The sequence below is a fragment of the Procambarus clarkii genome, chromosome 5, assembly GCF_040958095.1.
Source record: "Procambarus clarkii isolate CNS0578487 chromosome 5, FALCON_Pclarkii_2.0, whole genome shotgun sequence".
NCBI lineage: Eukaryota > Metazoa > Arthropoda > Malacostraca > Decapoda > Cambaridae > Procambarus > Procambarus clarkii.
In genome coordinates this window covers 27,779,745-27,802,219 of record NC_091154.1, presented here as the reverse complement: position 1 = coordinate 27,802,219, position 22,475 = coordinate 27,779,745, and the positions used below count along the sequence as shown (strand labels likewise).

General features: G+C 44.6%; 1 protein-coding gene and 2 long non-coding RNA genes across 3 annotated transcripts; all 3 read right to left on the bottom strand.

Moving 5' to 3' along the window:
• Positions 1–2,186: 2,186 nt before the first annotated feature.
• Positions 2,187–3,289, bottom strand: LOC138352385 (transmembrane protein 40-like). The gene is made up of 2 exons (XM_069304867.1): positions 3,021–3,289; positions 2,187–2,488 (listed from the first exon to the last, which is right to left on the bottom strand). Exons 1-2 carry the CDS (start codon positions 3,064–3,066, stop codon positions 2,244–2,246), a joined length of 291 nt encoding a protein of 96 aa, XP_069160968.1. The 5' UTR covers positions 3,067–3,289; the 3' UTR covers positions 2,187–2,243.
• A 5,042-nt stretch (positions 3,290–8,331) lies between these two features.
• On the bottom strand, positions 8,332–9,428 carry LOC138352384 (uncharacterized). Its single transcript, XR_011222792.1, has 2 exons — positions 9,136–9,428; positions 8,332–8,603 (listed from the first exon to the last, which is right to left on the bottom strand). It is a non-coding gene; the product is annotated as an uncharacterized lncRNA (long non-coding RNA).
• Positions 9,429–18,730: 9,302 nt separating this feature from the next.
• Positions 18,731–19,943, bottom strand: LOC138352383 (uncharacterized). The gene is made up of 2 exons (XR_011222791.1): positions 19,617–19,943; positions 18,731–19,286 (listed from the first exon to the last, which is right to left on the bottom strand). It is a non-coding gene; the product is annotated as an uncharacterized lncRNA (long non-coding RNA).
• Positions 19,944–22,475: the final 2,532 nt, after the last annotated feature.

Sequence of the window (22,475 nt, the reverse complement as noted above, 5' to 3'; positions counted from 1 at the left end):
CCGTACCTCCAACACCATACCCCGTACCTCCAACACCACACCCTGTACCTCCAACACCACACCCTGTACCTCCAACACCACACCCTGTACCTCCAACACCACACCCTGTACCTCCAACACCACACCCTGTACCTCCAACACCACACCCTGTACCTCCAACACCACACCCCGTACCTCCAACACCACACCCTGTACCTCCAACACCACACCCCGTACCTCCAACACCACAACCTGTACCTCCAACACCACACCCCGTACCTCCAACACCACACCCCGTACCTCCAACACCACACCACGTACCTCCAACACCACACCCCGTACCTCCAACACCACACCCCGTACCTCCAACACCACACCCCGTACCTCCAACACCACACCCCGTACCTCCAACACCACACCCCGTACCTCCAACACCACACCCTGTACCTCCAACACCACACCCTGTACCTCGAACACCACACCCTGTACCTCCAACACCACACCCTCCCGAGAAATCACACTATTGTGATTAATATCAATGAGAAGACTTCCATATATAAATATATATATATATATATATATATATATATATATATATATATATATATATATATATATATATATATATATATATATATATATATATATATATATATATATTGATGAATGAAAGCGTGTATTGTTCATCCCTCTCCCCCATTGCACTACTACAATTCTTGAAAGCCAACTACCGACTTGGGGTCGGATACCTTAAAAGAGATTAATCCATCCAGAACCCGGTTACTGGTCCTAAGTGGCCTTAACAACATCGTAGAGCATCTTCCTTCCGCTAATTTGGCTCTGTTGCAACTGAACAACTAAATTGTTGTTGTTGTTGTTTTAGATTTAGCTACACAGAACGAAGTATCCATATAGCACGGGCTATAGTGAGCCCGTAAGAGCATCTAGAGTTTGTTGCTGTTTTAGATTCAGCTGCTCGGAACAAAGAATGTAACTTGTGAAAGAATGTACAACAATGTACCAATTCTTGTATATATATAAAAAAAAAAAAAGTTCCAAGTTACACGGGCAATGGTGAGCCGTAGTGGATTTGTTCGTCTTGGCCAAGCTTGTGAGTGTCCACAGGAGACCTCGTGTAGCATCACTGAGTGCAGAGGTCAGCCATTACATGATGTGCTGCAGGTTAAAGCCTTTGTACAACTTGTTGGCCGAACACCAAGGAGTGCAAGGGTGACGGGGGCTAAGGTTACAATGGTGGCAGTGGTGTTCCATTGCTAAGTTAAAATGGTAGAGTGGTGTTCCATTAGTAAGTTACAATGGTGGCAGTGGTATTCCATTGGTAAGTTACAATGGTGGCAGTGGTGTTCCATTGGTAAGTTACAATGGTAGCAGTGGTGTTCCATTAGTAAGTTACAATGGTGGAAGGGGTGTTCCATTGGTAAGTTACAATGGTGGCAGTGGTGTTCCATTGGTAAGTTACAATGGTAGCAGTGGTGTTCCATTAGTAAGTTACAATGGTGGAAGTGGTGTTCCATTGGTAAGTTACAATGGTGGCAGTAGTGTTCCATTGGTAAGTTACAATGGTAGCAGTGGTGTTCCATCAGTAAGTTACAATGGTGGAAGTGGTGTTCCATTGGTAAGTTACAATGGTGGCAGTGGTGTTCCATTGGTAAGTTACAATGGTAGCAGTGGTGTTCCATTAGTAAGTTACAATGGTGGAAGTGGTGTTCCATTGGTAAGTTACAATCGTAGCAGTGGTGTTCCATTAGTAAGTTACAATAGAAGCAACGGTGCACTACACTAACGGTAAACCCTCCCTACCCGCTATTGAAATTGCTCCCGCTAATAACATATTTATAAAAAGTGTGGTTTCGTTACTTTACAAAGCTACGTATCAAGTAACATGTGTAAGTTTAACTCCATAACTGACATTTGGGTACAATTATCAACAGTTATTAGTCAACATTAACCTTTATTTATATAAAAGTACACAATATTATATATGTATATGTAAATTATTACAAAACCTATTAAGCTTTTAAAACAACACAACACAATTACAACTTAGCAATAGAAATATAAAAGGTATACCGCTAATTTACTTTTCATTTATACAATATGTATACTACTCAGGTATACCACAGGTATACCTGTGAGGGTATTCTGCGGGTCACCTACATGAGGATTGGTTGAAAGAAAATCCAGAGAGCACACCCATTATACAGTGATATTCACGAGCTCCGCTTAATTAGTACAAGTTGTAGTTAACGATATATATGTAGGTAGTTCAGTGGGGTCAAGATCTGTTTGTTGTTGGTCTTCTTCTTGTGTTGTTGATGCTTCCTCTTGTGAGACGAGCCTTCTCCCTCGTCTGAGCTGTGGCTGTAACTGCTGCTGTTACTGCTGCTGCTGTTGCTGCTGCTGCAGTTGCTGCTGCTGCTGCTGTAACTGCTGCTGCTACTGGCAGTACTGTTGGCTGAGTGTGACCGGAGTCTGTCCTCCATCGATTCTGTGGAAACAAAAGTATTTGTTGTACTCTGATCTTACGTCAAAATAACACACAATTCTACAAGAACTGGTTTTAACTTTGGTTTATAATGTCTTGAAAAAGAATATCGATTTAGACTTATGTGTGCTTACGAACACACACACTGGGGCAACAATTGAAAATCAAGATAAAGAAAGTATTAGTGATTAGAGACTTGTCGGCTTTGTAAGAAAGATAGAGATGTTAACTCACAAATATGGAATATTACATAAATGCTATTTAATAGTAATATGTGACCCGCGTGTGTAAAATGTGCACGTATCACCTACAACCATGTGTACATGGATGCATAGTATACATGAGTGCGTCGATACACTTGCATGTATCTCTAGGCATATATGATTGATAAATGATGCGAATATCCACATAACTTACAAAACACTGCAGCTACAACCACCCTCGGCAGGCAGGACTTACGATCCGATCCTCTCTGAAGAGGGAACGATGGGATCGTAAGTCTTTGTCTAGCAAAGATGAGGACATCCTGACTCACCTGGGTAACGGTGAGGCGCCTCCAGCACGTCTCGTTGTTTCACCATCCTGACCGGGATCTGCTCACAGGAAACTTTCAGAAGAAAGTGTTTACTGGTGTTAGCGGCGGTTTGTGTGGTGATGGCTTGGTAAGTTGGCTGGTCTTGGTGACAGATGCTGCTCTTGAAGTCTTGATGGAGATTTTCAATTCTTGTAAGTCAAGTACTAAACGTTACTGGGCGTGTGAGTCTGCTGCTCGGAGTATCGGGTTAAGTATGATAGTTACACGAACGCGTCTGGTCTTTTATACCCCTTGGTGGTTAGATCATAACCCTGGAGGATGCGCAGTAGACGATGCGCAGAAACGCTTGGAGGAAGGCTGGGGTAGTAAGCAAGGTTGATAGTGGGAGGGACCTGATAACGCCCTGTGTGGCCATGACGCTGAGTAATTTGTCCCGGTGACCTTGTATTCACCTAGTTGTATTTACCTAGTTGTGCTTGCGGGGGGTTGAGCTTTGGCTCCTTGGTCCCGTCTCTCAACTGTCAGTCAACTGATGTACAGATTCCTCAGCCTACTGGGCTCTATCATATATACACTGGAAACAGTGTATGGAGTCAGCCTTCACCACATCACTGCCTTATGCATTCCATTTATTAACTACTCTGACATTGAAAAAATCTTTCTAATGTCTCTGTGGCTCATTTGGGTGCGCACTTTTCACTTGTGTCCCCTTGTTCGTGTTCCACCTATGTTAAACAGTTTGTCTTTGTCCACCCTGTCACTCCCCTGAGAATTGTAGGTGGTTCTCATATCTCCCCTTACACTTCTGTCTTCCAGGGACGGGAGGTTTAGTTCCCGTAGCCTTTCCTCGGAGCTCATACCGCTCGGTTCTGGGGCTAGTCTGATGGTATACCTCTGAATCTTCTCTAACTTTGTCTTGTGTTTAGCTGGGTATGGACTCCAGGTTGGAGCTGCATACTCCAGGATTAGTCAGACTTAAATGGTATACAAGGTCCTGAACGATTCCTTACACAATTCTGTGTGTATTCACCTAGTTGTATTCACCCAGTTGTGCTTGGGGGGTGAGGGTTGAGCTCTGGCTCTTTCGGCCGCCTCTCAAATGTCATTCAAATGATTTTTTTTTCACACATCCCCAGGAAGCAGCCTGTAACAGCTGTCTAACTCCCAGGTACCTATTTACTGCTAGGTGAACAAGTGCATCAGGATGAAAGAACTCTGCCCTGAAAGATTGAACTCTGAATGTTTGTTTCCGCCATCGCCGGGGATTGATCCCGGACCCTTGGATTACGAATCCCAAGCGCTGTCCATTCAGCCACAGGTCCCCTTTGTGTGTGTGTGTACTCACGTATTTGTACTCACCTATTTGTGCTTGCGGGGGTTGAGCTTTGGCTCTTTGGTCCCGCCTCTCAACTGTCAATCAACTGGTGTACAGATTTCTGAGCCTACTGGGCTCTATCATATCTACATTTAAAACTGTGTATGGAGTCAGCCTCCACCACATCACTGCCTAATGCATTCCATCCGTCAACTACGCTGACACTGAAAAAGTTCCTTCTAACGACTCTGTGGCTCATGTGGGCACTCAGTTTCCACCTGTGTCCCCTTGTTCGCGTCCCACCAGTGTTGAATAATCCTTGTTTACCCCGGTCGATTCCCCTGAGGATTTTATAGGTTGTGATCATGTGTCCCGTTACTCTTCTGTCTTCCAGTGTCATAAGGTGCATTTCCCGCAGCCTTTCCTCATAACTGTGTGCATGTGTGTGTGTGTGTGTGTGTGTGTGTGTGTGTGTGTGTGTGTGTGTGTGTGTGTGTGTGTGTGTGTGTGTGTGTGTGTGTGTGTGTGTGTGTGTGTGTGTGTGTGTGTGTGAGGGAGTGAAAGTGATTGTTATCACCAAGATTACCGGTCAATGCTCCACGTCTTCTAGCTTACAGAGGCGAAGTTTGGGTCAAGAGTCAGAACACAGACGATGGGAAATATATTCATTCCCCCGGGATCAATTATTAGCCTAAAGCACGGCCATTTCTGACTGTGTTCGGAGTTGGGTGTGTGTGTGGGGGGGTGTGTGTGGGGGGGGGAGGGGTGTGGGAGGGGGATGTGTGTGTGTGGTGGGGGAAGGGGGAGGTGTTATCTAGCATTATCCCGCCTGCCATCACAAGAGCATCAAGGCAGAATGAACAGGACTGTCACACAGCAACAGTAACCAGTCGTCCAGGTGTAACCACACCGCGCCTCAGCTGGCTCTTCACTGACAGTAAACGAAGCAACGATTAAAGGAATGTACTTCTTTTTGGAATGACTTGTATGATCTGAGATATTATAGAGTGTCTGTCCGTAATGGGGAATGTACTTCTGCGGGATCATCACTCCTGGTAGTGGAACACCCTCTTTACTAGCAACAGAACACCTCTTTACCTGTCCCGGAACACCTTACAAGTAACGGAACATCTCCCAGCACAAGTGGGACGCGGGTTCGGTGCTTGGCGTCAGCTCACCTGACAGTGGGAGAGCAGTAACAACCTAAGAGACCAGCGACTACTGCAAGAGTAACAGTCCTCCACCCTCCATGTACGATGTCGTAAGTTATGTTTAACGTGCACGTGGTAAACATATGAAAACATACGTGGTAAACACAAACTCCAGCCTGACAACAGCTGCCTCAAGCCTGACAACAGCTGCCTTCAGCCTGACAACAGCTGCCTCCAGCCTGACAACAGCTGCCTCCAGCCTGACAACAGCTGCCTCCAGCCTGACAACAGCTGCCTCCAGCCTGACAACAGCTGCCTCCAGCCTGACAACAGCTGCCTCCAGCTTAACAACAGCTGCCTCCTGCCTGACAACAGCTGGGCTGACGTATCAGCTGATCAGGATACTACCGAACGCATGACGTCACAGACTCAACAGCTGATTACACACTGCAGAGAGGAGAGGTGTACTGAAGGTGCCACTCAGGGGTCGCTGACCACGAGAACTGTGCGGGGGGGGGGGGCGGCCAGGTGTGCTTGATGCCGATGGGCCGCGACGCCCCCGGGATCGATCTTGTTCAAGGGGGTGAGTGTTGGGTGTTATCTACCAGCGTCTCTGTCTCCACCTCTCACTCTTGTTGTGTAGCGTCCTGGCAACGTTACCCTCCAACACCACACCCCGTACCTCCAACACCACACCCCGTACCTCCAACACCATACCCCGTACCTCCAACACCACACCCTGTACCTCCAACACCACACCCTGTACCTCCAACACCACACCCTGTACCTCCAACACCACACCCTGTACCTCCAACACCACACCCTGTACCTCCAACACCACACCCTGTACCTCCAACACCACACCCCGTACCTCCAACACCACACCCTGTACCTCCAACACCACACCCCGTACCTCCAACACCACAACCTGTACCTCCAACACCACACCCCGTACCTCCAACACCACACCCCGTACCTCCAACACCACACCACGTACCTCCAACACCACACCCCGTACCTCCAACACCACACCCCGTACCTCCAACACCACACCCCGTACCTCCAACACCACACCCCGTACCTCCAACACCACACCCCGTACCTCCAACACCACACCCTGTACCTCCAACACCACACCCTGTACCTCGAACACCACACCCTGTACCTCCAACACCACACCCTCCCGAGAAATCACACTATTGTGATTAATATCAATGAGAAGACTTCCATATATAAATATATATATATATATATATATATATATATATATATATATATATATATATATATATATATATTGATGAATGAAAGCGTGTATTGTTCATCCCTCTCCCCCATTGCACTACTACAATTCTTGAAAGCCAACTACCGACTTGGGGTCGGATACCTTAAAAGAGATTAATCCATCCAGAACCCGGTTACTGGTCCTAAGTGGCCTTAACAACATCGTAGAGCATCTTCCTTCCGCTAATTTGGCTCTGTTGCAACTGAACAACTAAATTGTTGTTGTTGTTGTTTTAGATTTAGCTACACAGAACGAAGTATCCATATAGCACGGGCTATAGTGAGCCCGTAAGAGCATCTAGAGTTTGTTGCTGTTTTAGATTCAGCTGCTCGGAACAAAGAATGTAACTTGTGAAAGAATGTACAACAATGTACCAATTCTTGTATATATATATAAAAAAAAAAAGTTCCAAGTTACACGGGCAATGGTGAGCCCTTGTTGATTTGTTCGTCTTGGCCAAGCTTGTGAGTGTCCACAGGAGACCTCGTGTAGCATCACTGAGTGCGGAGGTCAGCCATTACATGATGTGCTGCAGGTTAAAGCCTTTGTACAACTTGTTGGCCGAACACCAAGGAGTGCAAGGGTGACGGGGGCTAAGGTTACAATGGTGGCAGTGGTGTTCCATTGCTAAGTTAAAATGGTAGAGTGGTGTTCCATTAGTAAGTTACAATGGTGGCAGTGGTATTCCATTGGTAAGTTACAATGGTGGCAGTGGTGTTCCATTGGTAAGTTACAATGGTAGCAGTGGTGTTCCATTAGTAAGTTACAATGGTGGAAGTGGTGTTCCATTGGTAAGTTACAATGGTGGCAGTGGTGTTCCATTGGTAAGTTACAATGGTAGCAGTGGTGTTCCATTAGTAAGTTACAATGGTGGAAGTGGTGTTCCATTGGTAAGTTACAATGGTGGCAGTGGTGTTCCATTGGTAAGTTACAATGGTAGCAGTGGTGTTCCATCAGTAAGTTACAATGGTGGAAGTGGTGTTCCATTGGTAAGTTACAATGGTGGCAGTGGTGTTCCATTGGTAAGTTACAATGGTAGCAGTGGTGTTCCATTAGTAAGTTACAATGGTGGAAGTGGTGTTCCATTGGTAAGTTACAATCGTAGCAGTGGTGTTCCATTAGTAAGTTACAATAGAAGCAACGGTGCACTACACTAACGGTAAAGCCTCCCTACCCGCTATTGAAATTGCTCCCGCTAATAACATATTTATAAAAAGTGTGGTTTCGTTACTTTACAAAGCTACGTATCAAGTAACATGTGTAAGTTTAACTCCATAACTGACATTTGGGTACAATTATCAACAGTTATTAGTCAACATTAACCTTTATTTATATAAAAGTACACAATATTATATATGTATATGTAAATGATTACAAAACCTATTAAGCTTTTAAGACAACGCAACACAATTACCACCTAGCAATAGAAATATAAAAGGCATACCGCTAATTTACTTTTCATTTATACAATATGTATACTACTCAGGTATACCACAGGTATACCTGTGAGGGTATTCTGCGGGTCACCTACATGAGGATTGGTTGAAAGAAAATCCAGAGAGCACACCCATTATACAGTGATATTCACGAGCTCCGCTTAATTAGTACAAGTTGTAGTTAACGATATATATGTAGGTAGTTCAGTGGGGTCAAGATCTGTTTGTTGTTGGTCTTCTTCTTGTGTTGTTGATGCTTCCTCTTGTGAGACGAGCCTTCTCCCTCGTCTGAGCTGTGGCTGTAACTGCTGCTGTTACTGCTGCTGCTGTAACTGCTGCTGCTGCTACTGGCAGTACTGTTGGCTGAGTGTGACCGGAGTCTGTCCTCCATCGATTCTGTGGAAACAAAAGTATTTGTTGTACTCTGATCTTACGTCAAAATAACACACAATTCTACAAGAACTGGTTTTAACTTTGGTTTATAATGTCTTGAAAAAGAATATCGATTTAGACTTATGTGTGCTTACGAACACACACACTGGGGCAACAATTGAAAATCAAGATAAAGAAAGTATTAGTGATTAGAGACTTGTTGGCTTTGTAAGAAAGGTAAAGATGTTAACTCACAAATATGGAATATTACATAAATGCTATTTAATAGTAATATGTGACCCGAGTGTGTAAAATGTGCACGTATCACCTACAACCATGTGTACATGGATGCATAGTATACATGAGTGCGTCGATACACTTGCATGTATCTCTAGGCATATATGAATAACAAATGATGCGAATATCCATATAACTTACAAAACACTGCAGCTACAACCACCTTCGACAAGCAGGACTTACGATCCGATCCTCTCTGAAGAGGGTACGATGGGATCGTAAGTCTTTGTCTAGCAAAGATGAGGACATCCTGACTCACCTGGGTAACGGTGAGGCGCCTCCAGCACGTCTCGTTGCTTCACCATCCTGACCGGGATCTGCTCACAGGAAACTTTCAGAGGAAAGTGTTTACTGGTGTTAGCGGCGGTTTGTGTGGTGATGGCTTGGTAAGTTGGCCGTCTTGGTGACAGATGCTGCTCTTGAAGTCTTGGTGGAGATTTTCAATTCTTGTAAGTCAAGTACTTGACGTTACTGGGCGTGTGAGAGTCTGCTGCTCGGAGTATCGGGTTAAGTATGATAGCTACACGAACACGTCTGGTCTTTTATACCCCTTGGTGGTTAGATCATAACCCTGGAGGATGCGCAGTAGACGATGCGCAGAGACGCTTGGAGGAAGACTGGGGTAGTAGGCAAGGTTGATAGTGGGAGGGACCTGATAACGCCCTGTGTGGCCCTGACGCTGAGTAGTTTGTCCTGGTGACCTTGTGTGTGTGTGTGTGTGTGTGTGTGTGTGTGTGTGTGTGTGTGTGTGTGTGTGTGTGTGTGTGTGTGTGTGTGTGTGTGTGTGTGTGTGTGTGTGTGCGTGTGTGTGTGTGTGTGTGTGTGTGTGCGTGTGTGTGTGTGTGTGTGTGCGTGTGTGTGTGTGTGTGCGGGTCTGTGTGTGTGTGGTTGTGTACTTCCCTAATTGTGCTTGCGGGGGTTGAGCTCTGGCTCTTCGGTCCCGCCTCTCAACTGTCAATCAACTGATGTACAGATTTCTGATGTTACTGGGTTCTATAATATCTACATTTGAAACAGTGTATGGAGTCAGCCTCCACCACATCAGACTTATGCATTCCATTTGTTAACTACTCTGATATTGAAAAAATCTTTCTAATGTCTCTGTGGCTCATTTGGGTACGCACTTTCCACTTGTGTCCTCTTGTTCGTGTTCCACCTATGCTAAATAGTTTGTCTTTGTCCTTCCTGTCACTCCCCTGAGAATTGTAGGTGGTTATCATGTCTCCCCTTACTCTTCTGTCTTCCAGGGACGGGAGATTTAGTTCCCGTAGCCTTTCCTCGTAGCTCATACTGCCCGGTTCTGGGGCTGGTCTGATGGTATACCTCTGAATCTTCTCTAACTTTGTCTTGTGTTTAGCTAGATGGGACTCCAGGTTGGAGATGCATACTGCAGGATTGGTCAGACATAAGTGGTATACAAGGTCCTGAATGATTCCTTACACAATTCTGTGTATATTCACCTAGTTGTATTCACCCAATTGTGATTTGGGGGTGGGGGCTGAGCTCTGGCTCTTTCGGCCCGCCTCTCAAATATCAATGAATCAACTGATTTTATTTTTTTCAGACATCCCCAGGAAGCAGCCTGCAACTGCTGTCTAACTCCCAGGTACCTATTTACTGCTAGGTGAACAAGGGCATCAGAGTGAAAGAAACTCTGCCCTAAAAGATTGAACTCTGAAACATTTATTTCCGCTATCGCCCGGGATTGATTCCCGGACCCTTGGATTACGAATACCAGGCGCTGTCTATTCAGCCACAGGTCACCCTCGTATGTACTCACCTAATTGTGCTTGCGGAGGTTGAGCTCTGACTCTTTGGTCCCGCCTCTCAACAGTCACCTCTCACACTGTCTCAACTGTGTGTGTGTGTGTGTGTGTGTGTGTGTGTGTGTGTGTGTGTGTGTGTGTGTGTGTGTGTGTGTGTGTGTGTGTGTGTGTGTGTGTGTGTGTGTGTGTGAGGGAGCGAAAGTGATTGTTATCACCAAGATTACCGGCCAATGCTCCACGTCTTCTAACTTACGGAGGCGAAGTCTGGGTCAAGAGTCAGAACACAGATGATGGGTAATATATTCATTCACCTGGGATCAATTATTAGCCTAAAGCACGACCATTTCTGACTGTGTTCGGAGTTGGGTGTGTGTGTGGGGGGGGGGGGAGTGGTGTGAGGGGGATGTGTGTGTGTGGTGGGGGAAGGGGGAGGTGTTATCTAGCATTATCCCGCCTGCCAACACCTGAGCATCAAAGCAGAATGAACAGGACTGCCACACAGCAACAGTAACCAGTCGTCAAGGTGTAACCACACCGCGCCTCAGCTGGCTCTACACTGACAGTAAACGAAGCAACGATTGAAGGAATGTACTTCTTTTTGGAATGACTTGTATGATCTGAGATATTATAGAGTGTCTGTCCGTAATGTGGAATGTACTTCTGCGGGATCATCACTCCTGGTAGTGGAACACCCTCTTTACTAGTAACGGAACACCTCTTTACCTGTCCCGGAACACCTCACAAGTAACGGAACATCTCCCAGCACAAGTGGGACGGGGGTTCGGTGCTTGGCGTCAGCTCACCTGACAGTGGGAGAGCAGTAACAACCTAGGAGACCAGCGACTACTGCAGGAGTAACAGTCCTCCACCCTCCATGTACGATGTCGTAAGTTATGTCTAACATCGTAAATGTACGATGTCTTAAGTTATGTCTAACGTGCATAATTTGTTATTCTACATAAAAAATATTTACAACGAAATAATATATATTAATATAAATCTGAAACAAATTATAATTTTTTTTGTGTACTGTATAATGAAACATAACTGGTAAGGAGGTTGTGAGCGCGCTTGTAGGACAGCTGCCTCCAGCCTGACAACAGCTGCCTCCAGCCTGACAACAGCTGCCTCCAGCCTGACAACAGCTGCCTCCAGCCTGACAACAGCTGCCTCCAGTCTGACAACAGCTGCCTCCAGCCTGACAACAGCTGCCTGCAGCCTGACAACAGCTGCCTGCAGCCCAACAACAGCTGCCTCCAGCCTGACAACAACTGCCTCCAGCCTGACAACAGTTGCCTCCAGCCTGACAACAGCTGCCTCCAGCCTGACAACAGCTGCCTCCAGCCTGACAACAGCTGCCTCCAGCCTGACAACAGCTGCCTGCAGCCTGACAACAGCTGCCTGCAGCCCAACAACAGCTGCCTCCAGCCTGACAACAGCTGCCTCCAGCCTGACAACAGTTGCCTCCAGCCTGACAACAGCTGCCTCCAGCCTGACAACAGCTGCCTCCAGCCTGACAACAGCTGCCTCCAGCCTGACAACAGCTGCCTGCAGCCCAACAACAGCTGCCTCCAGCCTGACAACAGCTGCCTCCAGCCTGACAACAGTTGCCTCCATCCTGACAACAGCTGCCTCCAGCCTGACAACAGCTGCCTCCAGCCTGACAACAGCTGCCTCCAGCCTGACAACAGCTGCCTCCAGCCTGACAACAGCTGCCTCCAGCCTGACAACAGCTGCCTCCAGCCTGACAACAGCTGCCTGCAGCCCAACAACAGCTGCCTCCAGCCTGACAACAGTTGCCTCCATCCTGACAACAGGTGCTTCTAGATTGACAACAGCTGCCTCCAGCCAGACAACAGTTGCCTCCAGCCTGACAACTGGTGCTTCCAGATTGACAACAGCTGCCTCCAGCCTGACAACAGTTGCCTCCAGCCCGACAACAGCAGCCTCCAGCTTGACAACAGCTGCCTCCAGCCTGACAACTGCTGGTTCCAGCCCGACAACAGCTGCCTCCAGCCTGACAACAGCTGCCTCCAGCCTGACAACAGCTGCCTCCAGCTTGACAACAGCTACCTCCAGCCTGACAACAGCTGCCTCCAGTCTAACAACAGCTGCCTCTAGCCTGACAACAGCTGCCTCCAGCCTGACAGCAGCTGCCTCCAGCTTGACAACAGCTGCCTCCAGTCTGACAACAGCTGCCTCCAGCCTGACAACAGGTGCCTCCAGCCTGACAACAGCTGCCTCCAGTCTGACAACAGCTGCCTCCAGCCTGACACCAGCTGCCTCCAGCCTGACAACAGCTGCCTCCAGTCTGACAACAGCTGCCTCCAACCTGACAACAGCTGCCTCCAGCCTGACAACAGCTGCTTCCAGCTTGACAACAGCTGCCTCCAGCTTGACAACGGCTGCCTCCAGTCTGACAACAGCTGGGCTGACGTATCAGCTGATCCGGATACTACCGTATGCATGACGTCACAGACTCAACAGCTGATTACACAGTGCAGAGAGGAGAGGTGTACTGAAGGTGCCACTCAGGGGTCGCTGACCACGAGAGCTGTGCGGGGGGGGGCCAGGTGTGCTTGACGACGACGGGCCGCGACGCCCCCGGGATCGATCTTGGTCAAGTGGGTGAGTGTTGTGTGTTATCTACCAGCGTCTCTGTCTCCACCTCTCACTCTTGTTATGTAGCGTCCTGGCACCGTTACCCTCCATCACCACACCCCGTATATATATATATATATATATATATATATATATATATATATATATATATATATATATATATATATATATATATATATATATATATATATATATATATATATTAGTATATTTTGGTAGCAGTCTTTCCTGTAGACATATATTATTAAATATGACCGAAAAAGTAAGATTAATAGTTCTAACACGAATTTTCTCGATCTTTCGTACGTTTCTTTTCACTGTTGGTGGTAATTCAAAAATCAATTCTCCAAAATTCATTTTTATTTCTAGTCTTATTTCTAGTCTAGTCTAGACTAGAAATAAAAATGAATTTTGGAGAATTGATTTTTGAATTACCACCAACAGTGAAAAGAAACGTACGAAAGATCGAGAAAATTCGTGTTAGAACTATTAATCTTACTTTTTCGGTCATATTTAATATTATATATATATATATATATATATATATATATATATATATATATATATATATATATATATATATATATATATATATATATATATATATATATATATATATATACTTGAAACCGGCCATATACTGCAGGTATGTTGACGACATTTTTACACAGGTACCTGATGTCAGACATCTGCAGAAGCTGAAGGAGGCATTTGAGCAGAGTTCCGTGCTGCGTTTCACTTACGAGACGGAAAAGGATGGGAAGCTGCCTTTTCTAGATGTAACAGTCATGGAAAAGGGCGGAGGTTTCCACACTGCAGTCTACATTAAGGAAACAAACATAGGAATGTGCCTAAATGCCAACAGCGACTGCCCTGACAGGTACAAGAGGAGTGTTGTTAACGCATACGTCGACCGTGCTCTCAGCCACAGCTCAGAATGGAAGCAAGTCGACGAAGAACTCTGTAGGGTAAGGCAGGTCCTAGTCAATAACGGCTTCTCCAATGGTTTCATCGAAGACATCATAAGAAGGAAAGTGAAAAGCCATGCAACCTCTGAAGAGACAACTAACACAACACCTATACCCCCTATTAGACTATTTTACAGGAACTTCTTTTCCACAGCTCATAAAACGGAGGAAAGGGTCCTGAAAGATATTGTTAATAGAAACGTTATCCCTACAGACAAAAATCAGAGGATACAACTGACGATTTACTATAAAACCAGAAAAACGTCCAGCCTACTCATGAGAAACTCTCCAGACACAAAACAGAACGCTTTAAAAGAGACTAATGTCGTCTATGCCTTCAAATGCCCACTTAGGGACTGTAAGCTCCAAAAAACCCAGTATATAGGCAAGACAACAACATCTCTTTCTAGGCGTTTAACGATGCATAAGCAACAGGGCTCCATTAAGGAACATATAATCTCTTCCCATAACCAAACCATCGCCAGAGAAATCCTAGTAAACAACACAGAAATCATCGATAGATACAGCGATAGCAGGCGGCTTGACGTTTGCGAGGCACTACACATCAAGAAGTCAACACCAGCAATCAACAGCCAATTATTGCACAACTATATCCTACCCACCTCAAGACTCCGCTCCAATATAGAAGCATCAAGAAATATGGACCAATAGGCTTTCTACAAACACTTCTATTCAATACCCATTGTTTCTGTTCTGTCTTGTGTTGATACTTTTAATACCCTATTAATATCCCCTCCTGTTCTGTCTTGTGTTAATGCCACATCACCCTTCCCACCTCACTCAAATGTAGATATAAAATCAGAGATACGTTCTAATCAGTTGTGTATTTGTGAAGTCTTTGAAAATGTAATAAGTTTTACGAAACGCGCCCGTGTCGCGTCAGACTAGAAATAAAAATGAATTTTGGAGAAGTGATTTTTGATTTACCTCCAACAGTGAAGCGTAATGTACGAAAGATTGAGAAAATTCGTGTTAGAATTATTAATCTTACTTTTTCGGTCATATTTAATAATATATATATATATATATATATATATATATATATATATATATATATATATATATATATATATATATATATATATATATATATATATATATATATATATATATATATATATATATATATTAGTATATTTTGGTAGCAGTCTTTCCTGTAGACATATATTATTAAATATGACCGAAAAAGTAAGATTAATAATTCTAACACGAATTTTCTCAATCTTTCCTACATTACGCTTCACTGTTGGAGGTAAATCAAAAATCAATTCTCCAAAATTCATTTTTATTTCTAGTCTGACGCGACACGGGCGCGTTTCGTAAAACTTATTACATTTTCAAAGACTTTAGTTCACAAATACACAACTGAATAGAACTTACGTATCTCCGATTTTATATCTACATTTGAGTGAGGTGGAAGGGGTGATGTGGCATTAACACAAGACAGAACAAAATGTGGTATTAATAGGGTATTAATTTCATCAACACAAGACAGAACAAGAGTATTAATAGGGTATTAATTTCATCAACACAAGACAGAACACGAAACAATGGATATTGAATAGAAGTGTTTGTAGAAAGCCTATTGGTCCATATTTCTTGATGCTATCAAGAAATATGGACGCATCAAGAAATATGGACCAATAGGCTTTCTACAAACACTTCTATTCAATATCCATTGTTTCGTGTTCTGTCTTGTGTTGATGAAATTAATACCCTATTAATACTCTTGTTCTGTCTTGTGTTGATGAAATTAATACCCTATTAATACCACATTTTGTTCTGTCTTGTGTTAATGCCACATCACCCCTTCCACCTCACTCAAATGTAGATATAAAATCGGAGATACGTAAGTTCTATTCAGTTGTGTATTTGTGAACTAAAGTCTTTGAAAATGTAATAAGTTTTACGAAACGCGCCCGTGTCGCGTCAGACTAGAAATAAAAATGAATTTTGGAGAATTGATTTTTGATTTACCTCCAACAGTGAAGCGTAATGTACGAAAGATTGAGAAAATTCGTGTTAGAATTATTAATCTTACTTTTTCGGTCATATTTAATAATATATATATATATATATATATATATATATATATATATATATATATATATATATATATATATATATATATATATATATATATATATATATATATATGTCGTACCTAATAGCCAGAACGCACTTCTCAGCCTACTATTCAAGGCCCGATTTGCCTAATAAGCCGAGTTTTCATTAATTAATGTTTTTTCGTCTACCTAACCTACCTAACCTAACCTAACCTAGCTTTTTTTGGCTACCTAACCTAACCTTACCTATAAATATAGGTTAGGTTAGGTTAGGTAGGGTTGGTTAGGTTCGGTCATATATCTACGTTAATTTTAACTCCAATAAAAAAAAATTGACCTCATACATAGAGAAAAGGGTTGCTTTATCATTTCATAAGAAAAAAATTATAGTAAATATATTAATTCAGGAAAACTTGGCTTATTAGGCAAATCGGGCCTTGAATAGTAGGCTGAAAAGTGACTTCTGGCTACTAGGTACGACATATATATATATATATATATATATATATATATATATATATATATATATATATATATATATATATATATATATATATATATATATATATTGATGAAGGAAAGCGTGTATTGTTCATCCCTCTCCCCCTTAATTAATCATTGCACTACTACAGTTCTTGAAAGCCAACTACCGACTTGGGGTCGGATACCTTAAAAGAGATTAATCCATCCAGAACCCGGTTACTGGTCCTAAGTGGCCTTAACAACATCGCAGAGCATCTGCCTTCCGCTAATTTGGCTCTGTTGCAACTGAACAACTAGATTGTTGTTGTTGTTTTAGATTTAGCTACACAGAACGAAGTATCCATATAGCACGGGCTATAGTGAGCCCGTAAGAGCATCTAGAGTTTGTTGCTGTTTTAGATTCAGCTACTCGGGACAAAAAGTTCCAAGTTACACGGGCAATGGTGAGCCCGTAGTGGATTGACAGGGCACAGGAGCGGGACTGTAACTTAACTAGAGTATACATGACTGTATATATGTAGCATAAAGTGAGGAGTTGCCTAGTAGGTGTTGGCTCCGGCAGTGTAAGCTGGATATTCTATCAATATATAATGAGCTGAATTCGTGTTTACAAAAAAATGTTTCTTTACATCGCCAAACGTGATAATTTGAATGGATAATGAGGATGGAAGTGTGGATGAAGAGCACGGAGGCGGGACCACTAGTGCTGTTCTGTCAGCCGCTTCGCCACCTCCACCACCCAAGACCAAGCTGAGTTGGTTTCAGTGAATTACCCACTTGTTGACTGACTATTCTCGTGGTGGCCTTAACAACCCAAACTGTCCTCTCAAATGTCCTCATCGCATTTTAACGTCAAAATCTCCATCGGACAAAATATGATGTACTACTGTACATCACAGCGACTCACAACCATTCACGTTTTCTATGCGTGGGTCTATCAATTATGTTAGGTTAGGTTCGGGCAAATTACTACATCGCATTCGTGACGTCCTATCAACTCGAGAGGACGAGAGAAGCAGCGAGGTTTCAGAGAGAGTTGTTGACAGTAAGAGGACCTGAATCCCCATCCTTCTTGTTAAGCGCACAGAGGGAAGCATCACCAGAGAGGAGCCGGATGAGCTCGGGGGGCCACCCAGTCAGGAACGTCTGGGATCCTCTCCGACGTAGGTTCGAACCCTCATCACGGCCCTTGTGGATTTGTTCGTCTTGGCCAAGCTTGTGAGTGTCCACAGGAGACCTCGTGCAGCATCACTGAGTGCGGAGGTCAGCCATTACATGATGTGCTGCAGGTTAAAGCCTTTGTACAACTTGTTGGCCGAACACCAAGGAGTATAAGGGTGACGGGGGCTAAGGTTACAATGGTGGCAGTGGTGTTCCATTGGTAAGTTACAATGGTGGCAGTGGTGTTCCATTAGTAAGTTACAATGGTGGAAGTGGTGTTCCATTAGTAAGTTACAATGGTGGAAGTGGTGTTCCATTAGTAAGTTACAATGGTGGCAGTGGTGTTCCATTAGTAAGCTACAATGGTGGCAGTGGTGTTCCATTAGTAAGTTACAATGGTGGCAGTGGTATTCCATTAGTACGTTACAATGGTGGCAGTGGTGTTCCATTAGTAAGTTACAATGGTGGCAGTGGTGTTCCATTAGTAAGTTACAATGGTAGCAGTGGTGTTCCATTACTAAGTTACAATGGTAGCAGTGGTGTTCCATTGGTAAGATACAATGGTAGCAGTGGTGTTCCATTAGTAAGTTACAATAGAAGCAACGGTGCACCACACTAACGTTAAAGCCTCCCTACCCGCTATTGAAGTTGCTCCCGCTAATAACATATTTATAAGAAGTGTGGTTTCGTTACTTTACAAAGCTACTTATCAAGTAACATGTGTAAGTTTAACTCCATAACTGACATTTGGGTACAATTATCAACAGTTATTAGTCAACATTAACCTTTATTTATAAAAAGTACACAATGTTATATATGTATATGTAAATTATTACAAAACCTATAAAGCTTTTAAGACAAGACAACACAATTACAACTTAGCAATAGAAATATATAAGGTATACCGCTAATTTACTTTTCATTTATACAATATGTATACTACTCAGGTATACCACAGGTATACCTGTGAGGGTATTCTGCGGGTCACCTACATGAGGATTGGTTGAAAGAAAATCCAGAGAGCACACCCATTATACAGTGATATTCACGAGCTCCGCTTAATTAGTACAAGTTGTAGTTAACGATATATATGTAGGTAGTTCAGTGGGGTCAAGATCTGTTTGTTGTTGGTCTTCTTCTTGTGTTGTTGATGCTTCCTCTTGTGAGACGAGCCTTCTCCCTCGTCTGAGCTGTGGCTGTAACTGCTGCTGTTACTGCAACTGTTACTGCAACTGTTGCTGCTGCTGTTGCTGCTGCTGCTGTTACTGCTGCTACTGGCAGTACTGTTGGCTGAGTGTGACCGGAGTCTGTCCTCCATCGATTCTGTGGAAACAAAAGTATTTGTTGTACTCTGATCTTACGTCAAAATAAAACACAATTCTACAAGAACCGGTTTTAACTTTTGTTTATAATGTCTTGAAAAAGAATATCGATTTAGACTTATGAGTGCTTACGAACACACACACTGGGGTAACAATTGAAAGTCAAGATAAAGAAATTATTAGTGATTAGAGACTTGTTGGCTTTGTAAGAAAGGTAAAGATGTCAACTCACAAATATGAGTTAATAAAACAAATATCATCGATCCCTCTGAAGAGGGAACGATGGGATCGTAAGTCTTTGTCTAGCAAAGATGAGGACATCCTGACTCACCTGGGTAACGGTGAGGCGCCTCCAGCACGTCTCGTTGCTTCACCATCCTGAACGGGATCTGCTCACAGGAAACTTTCTGAAGAAAGTGTTTACTGGTGTTAGCGACGGTTTGTGTGGTGATGGCTTGGTAAGTTTTAAGAAGTCTTGGTGACAGATGCTGTTCTTGAAGTCTTGATGGAGATTTTCAATTCTTGTAAGTCAAGTACTTGACGTTACTGGGCGTGTGAGAGTCTGCTGCTCGGAGTATCGGGTTAAGTATGATAGTTACACGAACGCGTCTGGCCTTTTATACCCCTTGGTGGTTAAGTCATAACCCTGGAGGATGCGCAGTAGACGATGCGCAGAGACGGTTGGAGGAAGGCTGGGGTAGTAGGCAAGGTTGATAGTGGGAGGGACCTGATAACGCTGTGTGTGGCCCTGACGCTGAGTAGTTTGTCCAGGTAACCTTGTACTCACCTAGTTGTATTCACCTAGTTGTGCTTGCGGGGGTTGAGCTTTGGCTTCTTGGTCCTGTCTCTTAACTGTCAGTCAACTTATCTAGATTCCTTAGCCTACTGGGCTCTATCATATTTACACTTGAAGCAGTGTATGGAGTCAGCCTCCACCACATCAGCCTTATGCATTTCATTTGTTAACTACTCTGATATTGAAAAAAAACTTTCTAATGTCTCTGTGGCTCATTTGGGTACGCACTTTCCACTTGTGTCCCCTTGTTCGGTTTCCACCTATGTTAAATAGTTTGTCTTTGTCCTTCCTGTCACTCCCCTGAGAATTGTAGGTGATTGTCATGTCTCCCCTTACTCCTCTGTCTTTCAGGGACGGGAGGTTTAGTTCCCGTAGCCTTTCCTCGTAGCTCATACCGCTCGGTTCTGGGGCTGGTCTGATGGTATACCTCTGAATCTTCTTTAACTTTGTCTTGTGTTTAGCTAGGTATGGACTCAAGGCTGGAGCTGCATACTGCAGAATTGGTCAGACATAAGTGGTATACAGGGCCCTGAACGATTCCTTACACAATTCTGTGTGTATTCACCTAGTTGTATTCACCCAGTTGTGCTTTGGGGTGGGGGCTGAGCTCTGGCTCTTTCGGCCCGCCTCTCAAATATCGATCAATCAACTGATTTTATTTTTTTCACATCCCTAGGAAGCAGCCCGTAATAGCTGTCTAACTCCCAGGTACCTATTTACTGCTAGGTGAACAAGGGCATCAGAGTGAAAGAAACTCTGCCCTGAAAGATTGAACTCTGAAAGATTTGTTTCCGCCATCGCCGCGGGGATTGATCCCCCGGACCCTTGGATTACGAATCCCAAGCGCTGTCCATTCAGCCACAGGTCATCCTCGTATGTACTCACCTATTTGTGCTTGCGGGGGTTGAGCTCTGGCTCTTTGGTCCCGCCTCTCACACTGTCTCAACTGTGTGTGTGTGTGTGTGTGTGTGTGTGTGTGTGTGTGTGTGTGTGTGTGTGTGTGTGTGTGTGTGTGTGTGTGTGTGTTTGTGTGTGAGGGAGCGAAAGTGATTGTTATGACCAAGATTACCGGCCAATGCTCCACGTCTTCTAACTTACTGAGGCGAAGTTTGGGTCAAGAGTCAGAACACAGATGATGGGAAATATATTCATTCCCCCGGGATCAATTATTAGCCTAAAGCACGGCCATTTCTGACTGTGTTCGTAGTTGGGTGTGTGTGGGGGGAAGGGGTGTGAGGGGGATGTGTGTGTGGTGGGGGATGGTGGAGGTGTTATCTAGCATTATCCTGCCTGCCAACACCTGAGCATCAAGGCAGAATGAACAGGACTGCCACACAGCAACAGTAACCAGTCGTCAAGGTGTAACCACACCGCGCCTCAGCTGGCTCTTCACTGACAGTAAACGAAGCAACGATTAAAGGAATGTACTTCTTTTTGGGATGACTTGTATGATCTGAGATATTATAGAGTGTCTGTCCGTAATGGGGAATGTACTTCTGCGGGATCATCACTCCTGGTAGTGGAACACCCTCTTTACTAGTAACGGAACACCTCTTTACCTGTCCCGGAACACCTCACAAGTAACGGAACATCTCCCAGCACAACTGGGACGCGGGTTCGGTGCTTGGCGTCAGCTCACCTGACAGTGGGAGAGCAGTAACAACCTAAGAGACCAGCGACTACTGCAGGAGTAACAGTCCTCCACCCTCCATGTACGATGTCGTAAGTTATGTCTAACATCGTAAATGTACGATGTCTTAAGTTATGTCTAACGTGCACGTGGTAAACATATGAAAACATACGTGGTAAACACGAACTCCAGCCTGACAACAGCTGCCTCCAGCCTGAAAACAGCTGTCTCCTGCCTGACAACAGCTGCCTCCAGCCTGACAACAGCTGCCTCCAGCCTGACAACGGCTGCCTCCAGCCTGACAACGGCTGCCTCCAGCCTGACAACGGCTGCCTCCAGCCTGACAACGGCTGCCTCCAGTCTGACAACGGCTCCCTCCAGCCTGACAACAGCTGCCTCCAGCCTGACAACAGCTGCCTCCAGCCTGACAACAGCTGCCTCCAGCCTGACAACAGCTGCCTCCAGCCTGACAACAGCTGCCTCCAGCCTGACAACGGCTGCCTCCAGCCTGACAACTGCTGCCTCCAGCCTGACAACGGCTGCCTCCAGCCTGACAACGGCTGCCTCCAGTCTGACAACGGCTCCCTCCAGCCTGACAACGGCTGCCTCCTGCCTGACAACTGCTGCCTCCAGCCTGACAACAGCTGCCTCCTGCCTGACAACAGCTGCCTCCAGCCTGAAAAACTGCTGCCTCAAGCCTGACAACTGCTGCCTCCAGCCTGACAACAGCTGCCTCCTGCCTGACAACAGCTGGGCTGACGTAT

Excerpts from the sequence above, each read along its gene's own strand:
- LOC138352385 (XM_069304867.1), bottom strand. The coding sequence starts at position 3,066 with ATGGTGAAACAACGAGACGTGCTGGAGGCGCCTCACCGTTACCCAG. Across the intron at positions 2,489-3,020 it reads GGCGCCTCACCGTTACCCAG|AATCGATGGAGGACAGACTC; the intron begins GTGAGTCAGGAT and ends TTGTTTCCACAG.